The following is a 14,052-nucleotide window of genomic DNA, read 5'->3' on the forward strand; positions in this document are numbered from 1 at the left end:
CTCCAACACTTCTGTTACACACACACACTCTCTCCCTACCTGTTTTGTTATATACGCATACGTTGGTATGGGATTGGAGTCACTTTTCGACCAGACCGGGTATGTACAGGAGGTTCTCTTTCCTAAAGGATGCAACGTTATAGAACTAGGGGGTATAGTCTTAGAATAAGGGGCTGCTCTTTCTAAACTGAGATGAGGAGGAACTACTTCACTCAGAGGGTGGTAGGTCCATGGAATATGCTGCCCCAAAAAGCTGTAGAAGCTACATCATTACATAAATTTAAAACAGAAATAGACAGTTTCCGAGAAGTAAAGGGAATAAAGGGTTATGGGGAACGGGCAGGAATTTGGACATGAGTCTAGGTTCGGATCGCTCATGGCCCTGTGGGTAGCGGATCGGGCCCAGGGGCCATGTAGACTCATCCTGCTCCTATTTTGTGTGTCTAATTCTGTTAGATTCAGGAGATGGTTCAGTGATAGTAGATTGGCGGTTAGGATCAGATCAGCCATGATCTTATTGAATGGCGGAGCAGGCTCGAGGGGCCGATTGGCCTACTCCTGCTCCTATTTCTTATGTTCTTATGTTTCCCTTTAAAACACTGTAACCTCTATGTTTATCAATTCTATTGCATTAAAGTGAAGGTAAAATCGACTACATTAACTTGTTTGTTCAATGAGTGTAACTAGCATTAAAGGTAATGTAACCTAACATAAATGGTGATGTCACCTAAGATGTTTGTTCAATGACCGTGACTAACATTAATGTTGATTCTACCTAATTATGTCCATGGGGGTTAACATCAGGTATAATAAGCGATTCTTCAAATGTCGACCAGAGCGCGTGTGGGATCCCGAACAGACATCGCTACTTCTCACAGAAAATGCACCTCCCACCCGAAGGCCTGGCCTATGCCATTTACTACACTGCCCTTGCAGCTATCGCTGTTCCAGGTAAAGTACTGCAGCAAGCTATTCATTAATTAATGGATTGTTAGCTGCTATCTTCAAATGCTGGAATACCAACGCCCTGGTCAGACCGCATCTGAAGTACTACGTTCAGTTCTGGGCACCACAACTCAGGAATAATTCATTGACTTTGGAGGAGGTGCAGAGCAATGAAAGCGGGGCTTAGAGGGTGAAATTATGAGGACAGGTTGCATAAACGTGGTTTGAATTCCCTGAGAATAGAGAATCAAGAGGTGTTTACGATGATTGAAGGAATTATATAAGGTAAATAAGGTAAATAAAGAGAAACTCGGTTGGACGGAGTATCAATCAGGAAATAGTTGAGGCTTGTAATAAGGGAACATCTATAATTATGGGGGATTTTAACTATCATATAAATTGGACGAATCAAATTGGGCAGGGCTGCCTTGAGGATGAGTTCATTGAGTGTATTAGGGATGGGTTTCTTGAGCAGTATGTAACTGAACCAACCAGGGGGTAAGCAACCTTAGATCTGGTCCTGTGTAACGAGACAGGATTAATTAAAAATGTCCGAGTAAAGGATCCCCTTGGAATGAGTGACCATAACATGGTTGAATTCCATATTCAGTTAGAGGGTGAGGAGGCTGTATCTCAAACAAGCGTGCTAAGCTTGAATAAAGGAGACTATGAAGGTATGAGAGCGGAATTGAGTAAAGTGGATTGGGAAAATAGGTTAAAGGATAAGACGATACATGATCAGTGGTGTACATTTAAGGAGTTATTTTATAAATTCCAAAAAAAGTATATTCCACTGAGAAAAAAAGGGTGTAAAAGAAAAGACAGCCATCCGTGGCTAAGTAAAGAAATTAAGGATAGTATTCGACTAAAAACAAGGGCATATAAGGTAGCCAAATCTAGTGGGAGGATAGAGGATTGGGAAAACTTTAAAAGACAGCAAAAAATAACAAAAAGATTGATTAAGAAAGGGAAGATACATTATGAAAGTAAATTAGCAAAAAATATAAAGACAGATAGTAAGAGTTTTTATAGTTATATAAAAAGAAAAAGGGTGGCTAAAGTAAATGTTGGTCCCTTAGAGGATGAGACCGGGAAATTAATGGTGGGAAATATGGAGATGGCAAAAACACTGAATGAATATTTTACATCAGTCTTTACAGTAGAGGACACCAAGAATATCCCAACACTTGACAAGCAGGGGGCTATAGGGGGGGAGGAGCTAAATACGATTAAAATCACTAGGGAAGTGGTACTCGGTAAAATAATGGGACTCAAGGCGGATAAATCACCTGGACCTGATGGCTTACATCCCAGGGTTTTGAGGGAAGTGGCGGTAGGGATTGTGGATGCATTGGTAATAATCTTCCAAAACTCCCTGGACTCAGCAAAGGTCCCGGCAGACTGGAAAACTGCTAATGTAACACCCTTATTTAAAAAGGGCAGTAGACAGAAGGCTGGAAACTATAGACCGGTTAGCCTAACATCTGTGGTAGGTAAAATTTTGGAGTCCATTATTAAGGAGACAGTAACAGGACATTTGGATAATCATAATTTAATCAGACAAAGTCAGCATGGTTTTATGAAGGGGAAGTCATGTTTGACAAATTTGCTGGAGTTCTTTGAGGAAGTAACATATAGGGCGGATAAAGGTGAACCAGTGGACGTAGTGTATTTAGACTTCCAAAAGGCATTTGACAAGGTGCCACACAAAAGATTATTGCTTAAGATAAAAAATCACGGGATTGGGGGTAATATTCTGGCATGGATAGAGGATTGGCTATCTAACAGAAGGCAGATAGTTGGGATAAATGGTTCATATTCAGACTGGCAATCAGTAACCAGTGGTGTTCCGCAGGGGTCAGTGCTGGGTCCCCAACTCTTTACAATCTATATTAACGATTTGGAGGAGGGGACCGAGTGTAACACGTCAAAGTTTGCAGATGATACTAAGATGGGAGGGAAAGTAGTGAGTGAGGAGGACATAAAAAACCTGCAAGGGGACATAGACAGGCTAAGTAAGTGGGCAGAGATTTGGCAGATGGAATACAATACTGGAAAGTGTGAGGTTATGCACTTTGGCAGGAAAAATCGTAGAGCAAGTTATTATCTTAATGGCAAGAAACTTTAAAGTACTGAAGTACAAAGGGATCTGGGGGTCCTGGTGCACGAAACTCAAAAGGTTAGTATGCAGGTGCAGCAAGTGATTAAGAAGGCCAATGGAATGTTGGCTTTCATTGCTAGGGGGATAGAATATAAAAATAGGGAGGTATTGCTTCAGTTGTACAAGGTATTGGTGAGACCGCACCTGGAACACTGCATACAGTTTTGGTGTCCATACTTAAGAAAGGACATACTTGCTCTCGAGTCAGTACAAAGAAGGTTCACTCGATTAATCCCGGGGATGAGGGGATGGGCATATGAGGAGAGGTTGAGTAGATTGGGACTCTACTCATTGGAGTTCAGCAGAATGAGAGGCGATCTTATTGAAACATATAAGATTATGAAGGGGTTGGATCGGGTGGATGCAGGGAGGATGTTCCAGATGATGGGTGAAACTAGAACTAGGGGGCATAGTCTGAGAATAAGGGGCTGCTCTTTCAAAACTGAGATGAGGAGGAACTACTTCACTCAGAGGGTGGTAGGTCCATGGAATATGCTGCCCCAAAAAGCTGTCGAAGCTACATCATTACATAAATTTAAAACAGAAATAGACAGTTTCCTAGTAGAAAAGGGAATTAAGGGTTACGGGGAGCGGGCAGGAATTTGGACATGACTCTAGGTTCGGATAGGTCATGGCCCTGTGGGTAGCGGAGCGGGCCCAGGGGCCGTGTAGCCTGATCCTGCTCCTGTTTTCGTGTGTCTAATGCTGTTAGATTCAGGAGATAGTCCTGTCATAGTGGATTGGCGGTTAGGATCAGATCAGCCATGATCTTATTGAATGGCGGAGCAGGCTCGAGGGGCCAATTGGCCTACTCCTGCTCCTATTTCTTATGTTCTTATGTTCTTATGTTTTCCTCTGGCGGCAGAATCCAGAACAAATGACCAGAACCTTAAAATTGAGCTCGGCCGTTCAGGGGTGAAGTGAGGATACACTTCTTCACACAAAGGGTAGTGTAAAACTGGATCTCTATCTCCAATAATTCTGTTGAGGCTAGGACAATTGAAAATGTCAAAACTCAGATTGAGGGATTTTTGTTAGGCATGTGTATTAAGGGATATGGAACCACCGAGGCAGGTAAATGGAGTTAGGATTCACATCAACCATGATTTAGTTGAACGGCGGAGCACGCTAGATGGGCTGAATGGTCTCCTCCTGCTCCTAGTTTCCGAATCTGTTTATCGGCTGTGAAACAAGCAGTGAACTCCAACATGTGTAATATTGTGAAAAATGCAGTAACCTTGGCCACATGATCGAAGTCATCCCCATCCGTTCGGTTTATCTCTCCCCGCTCTCCCCATCCGTTCAGTGTATCTCTCCCCGCTCTCCCCATCCGTTTAGTTTATCTCTCCCCGCTCTCCCCATCCGTTCAGTGTATCTCTCCCCGCTCTCCCCATCCGTTTAGTTTATCTCTCCCCGCTCTCCCCATCCGTTCAGTGTATCTCTCCCCGCTCTCCCCATCCGTTTAGTTTATCTCTCCCCGCTCTCCCCATCCGTTTGGTTTATCTCTCCCCGCTCTCCCCATCCGTTCGGTTTATCTCTCCCCGCTCTCCCCATCCGTTCAGTTTATCTCTCCCCGCTCTCCCCACCCGTTCGGTTTATCTCTCCCCGCTCTCCCCATCCGTTTGGTTTATCTCTCCCCGCTCTCCCCATCCGCTCAGTTTATCTCTCCCCGCTCTCCCCATCCGCTCAGTTTATCTCTCCCCGCTCTCCCCACCCGTTCAGTTTATCTCTCCCCGCTCTCCCCATCCGTTCAGTTTAGCTCTCCCCGCTCTCCCCATCCGTTCAGTTTATCTCTCCCTGCCCTCCCCACCCGTTCAGTTTATCTCTCCCCGCTCTCCCCACCCGTTCAGTTTATCTCTCCCCGCTCTCCCCATCCGTTCAGTTTAGCTCTCCCCGCTCTCCCCATCCGTTCAGTTTATCTCTCCCTGCCCTCCCCATCCGCTCAGTTTATCTCTCCCTGCTCTCCACATCCGTTCGGTTTATCTCTCCCTGCTCTCCCCATCCGTTCGGTTTATTTCTCCCTGCTCGCCCCATCTCTGACCAATAATTCCGTGCAATATATTCTTTCTGCTGGGAGTGTACTCTGTAACTTCTATTCATTCGCTCTCTTTCTTAGTTAATTTAGTGGCGATTGTGGTCCTGTCCCGAGGAAGGTGCGGTCTCTCCAGATGTATCACTCGGTACCTGGTGTCCATGGCGGTGACGGATCTCTTGGTCATTATCACTGCTGTGATATTAAACCGGATTCCGAGTATTTATTTTCCAGGTAGCTTCCTGTCCATTTATCCCATATGTAGTCTCAGCATTGCGTTAATTTATGCAGCCAGAGACAGTTCTGTCTGGTTAACAGTCACTTTCACCTTTGATCGATTTGTAGCCATTTGTTGCCAGAAGCTGAAGGCAAAATATTGCACCGAGAAAACGGCGGCTGTTGTTATAGGAATGGTTTGTGCGCTGGGATGTTTTAAAAGCGTCCCCTGGTATTTTATATACGAACCCATATACATAATTAACAATGTCCCGTGGTATTGCAGACAGAAGGATATCCGTTATACTTCGCTTGTATGGACAGTATTTGATTGGTTTGATCGTCTTTTAACCCCATGTCTCCCGTTCTTCCTGATATTGCTGCTCAATGCTCTGACCGTCAGATACATTCTAGCGGCCAGTAGAGCCCGCAGGAGACTCCGGGCCAATAGCAATGGAGAGAATCAGAGTGACCCAGAGATGGAAAGCCGGAGAAAATCCATCGTTTTACTCTTCGCCATCTCTGGTAGTTTCATCCTGTTGTGGATGACGTATGTTGGACAATTCTTTTATGAGCGATTTGCAATTGATTATAAAATTAACGGTTTCAGTGACCCCAAATTTATCCTCCTAGAAAGCGCAAATATGCTTCAGCTGTTGAGTTGCTGCACAAACACGTTTATTTATGCAGTGACTCAGAGCAAATTCAGAGAGCAGTTAAAGAATATGGTGCGATATCCGCTGGGCCCCATAGGTAAATTAATTAAATAAGGAAAAAAAGTAAGTTCCAGCAACAATTCTGCCTTTTCAGAATAGCTAGAGCCTGCTTTACATTTGGAGAACATTTTTGTCCGCCGCTGGGAAAGTATTGATGTAAACAGGAAACATCTCCCTGTTTGGTGGCATACAAATATCACCATCTATATTAGTGTAAAGATAAGATTCAAACAGTGGAATGAGCCGTGTAGAGTTGTGGAATGGGGTGGAGACCTTACATCCCAATCTACTGACAGGTGAACATCCTGTACCAGAGACACAAACATCCCAATTTACTGACAGGTGATCTTCCTGTACCAAAGACACAAACATCCCAATTTACTGATAGGTGATCTTCCTGTACCAGAGACACAAACATCCCAATTTACTGACAGGTGATCTTCCTGTACCAGAGACAGAAACATCCCAATTTACTGACAGGTGATTTTCCTGTACCAGAGACACAAACATCCCAATTTATTGACAGGTGATCTTTCTGTACCAGAGACACAAACATCCCAAGTTACTGACAGGTGACCTTCCAGTACCAGAGACACAAACATCCCAATTTACTGACAGGTGATCTTCCTGTACCAGAGACACAAACATCCCAATTTACTGACAGGTGACCTTTCAGTACCATAGACACAAATATCCCAATTTACTGATAGGTGATCTTCCTGTACCATAGACAAAAACATTCTAATTTACTGATAGGTGATCTTCCTGTACCAGAGACACAAACATCCCAATTTATTGATAGGTGATCTTCCTGTACTATAGACAAAAACATGCTAATTTACTGATAGGTGATCTTCCTGTACCAGAGATACAAACATTCCAATTTACTGTCAGGTGACCTTCCAGTACCAGAGGCAAAAACATGCTAATTTGCTGTCAGTTGTCCTTACTGTACCAATAACATAGACATTACTATTTATGACAGGTTGAGCACTAATTTCTCAGTCAAGCGCTTTGCAGATGTTGTGCCCTGAAATTCTCTGCTAGAGGCGGGAATTTTCATGAGAGCATGAACTCAACGTCCGTTCAACGTTATCCCATGTCTCACCGTTCGACAATGGAAAGTGTGTCGCTATTTCTCATTGTGTATCATCTGGCAGTTGCTTATTAAATCTGGAATAAATCTGTTAATTTTCTATTGCTGTTTTATCTCTGTGCACCCTTTCCGGTAATGAGAAGTCCATTGCTCTGGGATCTCTGTGTGACATCATAGTTCATGGTCCCTCTGACTGGGATTAGTTTGGGACTGATACAGCGCTATCAGGAGAGAATGGGATGGTGGGGTTTTTTGATTGTTACAGGCCTTTTGGAGAGTGTGAGACAGAGGGGTGAGTTTTGATTGATACAGGATTAAGGGGAGGGAGCAGGACAATGGGTTTAGTCTGAGATTGAAAAAATGCTATGGGGAGTGCGTGGAAATTGAGAATAGTTTTGGATTGCTAGGGAGAGAGAGCATGGTGATGGAATTCGTTTTGGATTGATCCAGGGGTTTGGAGAGGGAGCGGGGTAGTTGAATTATTTTGGGGATTTATACAGGGCTTTTCATAGAGTGTGGAAGTGTGATTAGTTTGGCACTGATACAAGGCTATGGGGAGAGAGTGGGCAGTAGAATTAGTTTGGCACTGATGCAGTCGTCGAGATTTTCTGGTGGTGGGGTCAGTGGGCGTGATCAGAGGTGGGTTGGGTGGGCTCGACATGCAGTGGCGGGGGAGTCAATTTAAACGATTAGTGGCTTGTTTACAGCCACTGAACAATGGTTTAAAACTGACCTTTTCAATGTGACAGCTCGCTCGTGGGTTTCACGCTGTGCCTAGACCTCTTCTGTGAAGCTGAGGAGGGAGGTCAGTGGCCATTGAATTAGCTGAAGAGTTGACAGCTTCAAATGCCAAGTTATAGCTCCCACCTTGCAGAGATATCTTCCCTCAGCCACAAGCTCTTCCTCACTGCATTTCCACAACAGAGTCACCATGCTGCAAGTCTTTACACAAATCTACATCCAGTCTAACCTCATTACCGATCTCATCATTGACAGATCTATTCTCTCATCTCTAGTTCACCTGCCATCTATTCTACCAGCAAAGGTGCCCTTTATATTCTCTCACGTTGGTCCTCAGGATCCCAGCACGATGAGCCCCAACACCAACAGCACCAGGCACACCAGCAGCACCAACAACAGTACCAACCTTCTCCGCAATCAACTGATGCTGCACAGGACAGAGGGCAGTAGCAGCCGTCGACATTGCTGCCCGGGAGGCCAGGGGTGGCCTCACCATGGCCACATTTACTTCACTTGACTCTGTACACCCTGGCTGCCACATTATGCATGAGGTTGGCACCATCGCACATCAACACCATAAAACATCCCCACAATGCCCAAGCTATTCCTTTCACATTCATCACCATTACGGGGTTTACCGTTATGTCTCACCATTCATTGCAACTCACTAAATCACTTCCAAAGGTGCACACAATTCTGTTCAAGAACGCAAAGTGTTGAAAATAAATGTTTCAATATTTGACACCACATTAACAGAAACTTTACATGGACATTGCATATAACATCCAAGTGCCTTCCCTTGTGTGTTGTTAATTGGTATGATTGCACTAGGCTGAAGGTGAGTGTGAGGCGTGGCTAGAGAGATGGTGATGTAGTAATATAGATAGATAGAGAAGGATAGGTGGTGGTGCAAGGTAAGTTAATGTGAGTAAGGATGTGCAGGAATAGCATAGGGAAGGCAGAGTGATGAGGATGTGATGAGAGGGCAGATGCATGGCAGATGCAGTATAATGTGGAAAAATGTGAGGTTATCCAGTTTGGTGGCAAAAACAGGAAGGCAGATTATTATCTGAATGGCAATAGATTAGGAGAAGGGGAAGTGCGTCGAGACCTGGGTGTCCTTATGCACCAGTCGCTTAAGGTAAACATGCAGGTGCAGCAGGCGGTTAAGAAGGCAAATGGTATGTTGGCCTTCATAGCGAGTGGATTCGAGTATAGGAGCAAGGATGTCTTGCTGCAGTAATACAGGGCCGTGGTGAGACCACACCTTGAGTATTGTGTGCAGTTTTGGTTGCCTTATCTGAGGAAGGATGTTCTTGCCATGGAGAGAGTGCAGCGAAGATTCACCAGACTGATACCTGGGATGGCAGGAATGACGTATGAGGAGAAATTGGGTCGATTAGGCTTATATTTGCTAGAGTTTAGAAGAATGAGAGGGGATCTCATTGAAACTTACAAAATTCTAACAGGACTAGACAGACTAGATGCAGGAAGGATGTTCCCGATGGCGGGGCTGTCCAGAACCAGGGGTCACAGTCTAAGGATAAGGGGTAAGCCATTTAGGACTGAGATGAGGAGGGATTTCTTCACCCAGAGAGTGGTGAACCTGTGGAATTCTCTACCACAGAAGGCAGTTGAGGCCAATTCATTAAATATATTCAAGATGGAGTTAGATATATTTCTTAAGGCTAAAGGGATCAAGGGATATGGGGAGAAAGCAGGGACAGGACACTGAGTTTGGATGATCAGCCATGATCTCCTTAAATGGCGGAACACGCTCGAGGGGCCGAATGGCCTACCCCTGCTCCTATCTTCTATGTTTCTATGTTTCTATGAGAGGCACAGCAGGATGATGTTGAATGTGGCTTTCTACTAACGTTTTGTGATCTACTGAGATCATTGAAACGTTTGCGGCACTGCAGCCTGGTCCTCCTGACCACATCCCTGCTTGTGCCCTCCTCTGCAATGTGCAATTAGCCTGTTTAGGTCTCCTGGGGAGGTATCATCTGCTCATGGGAAGGGAAGACGACGTCCCTGCGTGCTGTGACTACCTCCAAAAGCATATGGAGGGAGTCATGGGAGAGCTTGGCTGCAACCTTGTGCATCTGTGGAGTCACTGTCAGTGTTTGCAGCACCTCAATGCTATAGAAACTGACAGCACAAATGTCAACGTAAATTTGGCCATGGTCCCTTTAAGGAAACAAGCTGAAACGCGTCATGAAATTACGTCACCAGACCCGCTTCCTCGAATTGCACCGGGAAACGCGTGGGCGCCCATTACGAGCCCCATCAATGGAAAATCATTTTACACAGCTAAATGGAGTGGACACCGGGATCGGGACCCGCCACCGACATCGGCCGCCGAGGTCAGAAAAATCACGGCCCTTGTTTCCATTTATCCACCCTTGGGATTAAAGGTTCTTCTGTGGACGGATTATCTCCCAGTGAAATTCACCAAATGAATTGTCCCTTTGAAGACAGCATTTGGGGAGAGTGAACTATGAACTGTGCCCTACTCACCTTGAACACAGTCAGATCTTGGTGTGCAGGCCTGAGAGTAAATTTTCAATAATAATTTAACGTCTCTTAATTTGATGCAGCCTGAATATTGTGGTGATGTGCAGGGTATGTGATCCCCGCACACGCGCCAAACAAACTGAGCCCAGCTCCTCTTTCACTGCCTGGGAAAGCGCCGAGCTAAACACAGCCCATAATAAGCAATGATCAGAGAGGTTGATTACTAGGTTGGTTGCTAGGCACTGCAGTATCTGTGATGTCATAAAGCGGTTACACTCGCATGAGGCTTAGCCGAAGTTCTGTGACATCACAGAGGTGCCCTGCAGACCACGCACTGATCTGTGGTTGACCCGGAATCAGCATTCCAAACAGCCCTTTTCCCCACACATCATAGTACACAGGGTTACAGAGTCCACAGCACAACCCTTCTCCCCACACATCACCTTACACAGGGATACAGAGTCCACAGCACAGCCCTTCTGCCCACACATCACATTACAGAGTTACAGAGGCTACAGCACAGCCCGTCTCCCCCACACATCACATTACACAGAGTTACAGAGTCTGCAGCACATCCCGTCTCCCCACACATCACATTAAACAGAGTTACAGAGTCTGCAGCACAGCCCTTCTCCCCACACATCACATTACACAGAGTTACAGAGTCTGCAGCACAGCCCGTCTCCCCACACATCACCTTACACAGGGTTACAGTCTGCAGCACAGCCCTTCTCCCCACACATCACCGTACACAGAGTTACAGAGTCTGCAGCACAGCCCTTCTCCACTCACATCACCATACACAGGGTTACCGAGTCTGCAGCGCAGCCCTTCTCCCCACACATCACCTTACACAGGGTTACAGAGTCCACAGCACAGCCCTTCACCCCACACATCACATTACAGAGTTAAAGAGTCTGCAGCATAGCCCGTCTCCCCACACATCACATTACACAAAGTTACAGAGTCTGCAGCACAGCACTTCTCCCCCACACATCACCTTACACAGAGTTACAGTGTCCTCAGCACAGCCCCTCTCCCCCACACATCACATTACACAGCCCGTCTCCCCACACATCACATTACACAGAGTTACAGAGACTGCAGCACAGCCCGTCTCCCCACACATCACATTACAGAGCCTACAACACAGCCCTGCGACACACATTACATTACAGAGTTAGAGATTCAGCAGCACAGCCCTTCTCCCCACACATCACACTACACAGAGCTACAGAGTCTGCAGCACAGCCCATCTCCCCACACATCACATTACACAGTTACAGAGTCTGCAGCACAGCCCATCTCCCCACACATCACATTACACAGTTACAGAGTCTGCAGCACAGCCCGTCTCCACACACATCACGTTACACAGAGCTACAGAGTCTGCAGCACGGCCCATCTCCCCACACATCACATTACACAGTTACAGAGTCTGCAGCACGGCCCATCTCCCCACACATCACATTACAGAGTTACAGAGTCTGCAGCACGGCCCATCTCCCCACACAACACATTACACAGTTACAGAGTCTGCAGCACAGCCCATCTCCCCACACATCACATTACACAGTTACAGAGTCCGCAGCACAACCCGTCTCCCCCACACATCACATTACAGAGTTACAGATTCTGCATCACAGCCCTTCTCCCCACACTTCACATTGCAGTTACAGAGTCTGCAGCACAGCCCTTCGCCCCACACATCACATTACACAGAGTTACAGAGTCTGCAGCACAGCCCTTCTCCCCCACACATCACCTTACACAGTTAGAGTCTGCAGCACAGCCCTTCTCACCACACATCACAGTTCCAGGGAGCAGTGAGGCGACGAGGAGCCCGGTATAAAAACCGGCGCGAGCAGCGAGGCCCGACCAGTTCCAGGGAGCAGTGAGGCGAGGAGGAGCCCGGTATAAAAACCGGCGCGAGCAGCGAGGCCCGACCAGTTCCAGGGAGCAGTGAGGCGAGGAGGAGCCCGGTATAAAAACCGGCGCGAGCAGCGAGGCCCGATCAGTTCCAGGGAGCAGTGAGGCGAGGAGGAGCCCGGTATAAAAACTGGCGCGAGCAGCGAGGCCCGACCAGTTCCAGGGAGCAGTGAGGTGAGGTTTACCAACTCAGCAGCGGGGAGAGAGGTAAAAAGTAATCAGGGTGTGACGTCACCAGGGAGCAGGTAAGTGATTGGTTGGTGAGTATTTCTCTTTTTTAAACTTTAACTCTGTAGTTTATAGTTACTAGGGTCTTTTCTGGTGTAGCAGGGACTGTTGGTAGACCATACAAGCGCCTTAGAGATATCTTTAATTGGTGATAGTGAATTAATTTAAATTAATTAAAGGGTAATTCATGCCAGGAGAGCCCAGCCCCGTGTTATGCTCCTCTTGCTCTATGTGGGAATTCAGGGACACTGCCGGTGCCCCTGATGACCACGTGTGCCGGAAATGCATCCAGCTGCGGCTACTAGCAGACCGCATTGAGGTGCTGGAGCTGTGGGTGGATGGGTTGTGGAGCATTCACGATGCTGAGAGGGATGTGGATAACACGTTTAGTGAGTTGGTCACATCGCAGGTAAGGGCTGCACAGGAAGAAAGGAAATGGGTGACCACCAGGCGGAGCAATAGAAGCAGGCAGGAAGTGCAGGAGACCCCTGTGACCATTCCCCTCTCATACAGGTATACCGATTTGGATACTGTTGAGGGGGATGACTCACCAGGGGAAGGCAGCAGCAGCCAACTTCCTGGCACTGGGGGTGCTCCTGCTGCCCAGGAAGGGATGAAAAAGAGTGGGAGAGCAATAGTGGTAGGGGATTCTATAGTAAGGGGAACAGATAGGCGTTTCTGTGGCTGTAGACGTGAATCCAGGACGGTTTGTTGCCTCCCTGGTGCCAGGGTCAAGGATGTCACTGAGCGGCTGCAGGGCATTCTGGAGGGGGAAGGTGAACAGCCAGAGGTCGTGGTCCACATTGGTACCAACGACATAGGTAAAAAGAGGGATGAGGTCCTGCAGCAAAAATTTAGGGAGCTAGGTGGAAGATTAAAGAGCAGGACCTCAAAGGTTGTAATCTCTGGATTACTCCCGGTGCCACGTGCTAGTGAGTATAGGAATAGGAAGATAGAACAGATAAATGCGTGGCTAAAGTGATGGTGCAGGAGGGAGGGCTTTAGTTTCCTGGATCACTGGGTCTGCTTCTGGGAAAGGTGGGACTTGTACAAGTCGGACGGTTTACACCTGAACCAGAGGGGGACCAATATCCTTGCGGGGAGGTTTGCTAGCACTGCTGGGGGGTGTTTAAACTAACTTGGCAGGGGGATGGGGTACAGAGTGGAACTATAGTAGGGGATGATTTACAGCCAAATACGGAGGAAAAAACAAGTCAGCTGAGATGGCAGAGCAAATATGTGAAGGCAAAAGGGAATATGGCAAGGCTGGAAGGCATTTATTTTAATGCAAGGAGTCTTGCAAATAAGGTGGATGAACTGAAGTTGTTGTTGAACACATGGGAGTACGATATTGTTGCTATCATGGAGACATGGTTGAGGGAGGGTCAGGACTGGCAGCTCAATATTCCGGGGTATAGAATCTTCAGGCGAGACAGAGGGGGGTGTAAAAGGGGAGGGGGTATTGCAATAT

General features: G+C 46.7%; 1 protein-coding gene across 1 annotated transcript; it reads left to right on the top strand.

Moving 5' to 3' along the window:
- The first annotated feature begins 759 nt into the window (after positions 1-759).
- LOC147118723 (putative G protein-coupled receptor 139) lies at positions 760-6,308 on the top strand. Its single transcript, XM_085983728.1, has 2 exons — positions 760-951; positions 5,223-6,308. The coding sequence occupies exons 1-2, from the start codon at positions 882-884 to the stop codon at positions 6,122-6,124; spliced, it is 972 nt and encodes a 323-aa protein (XP_085839854.1). The 5' UTR covers positions 760-881; the 3' UTR covers positions 6,125-6,308.
- Positions 6,309-14,052: the final 7,744 nt, after the last annotated feature.

The sequence above is a fragment of the Somniosus microcephalus genome, chromosome 4, assembly GCF_052327205.1.
Source record: "Somniosus microcephalus isolate GS21.2 chromosome 4, FLI_Smic_1.0, whole genome shotgun sequence".
Classification (NCBI taxonomy): Eukaryota; Metazoa; Chordata; class Chondrichthyes; order Squaliformes; family Somniosidae; genus Somniosus; species Somniosus microcephalus.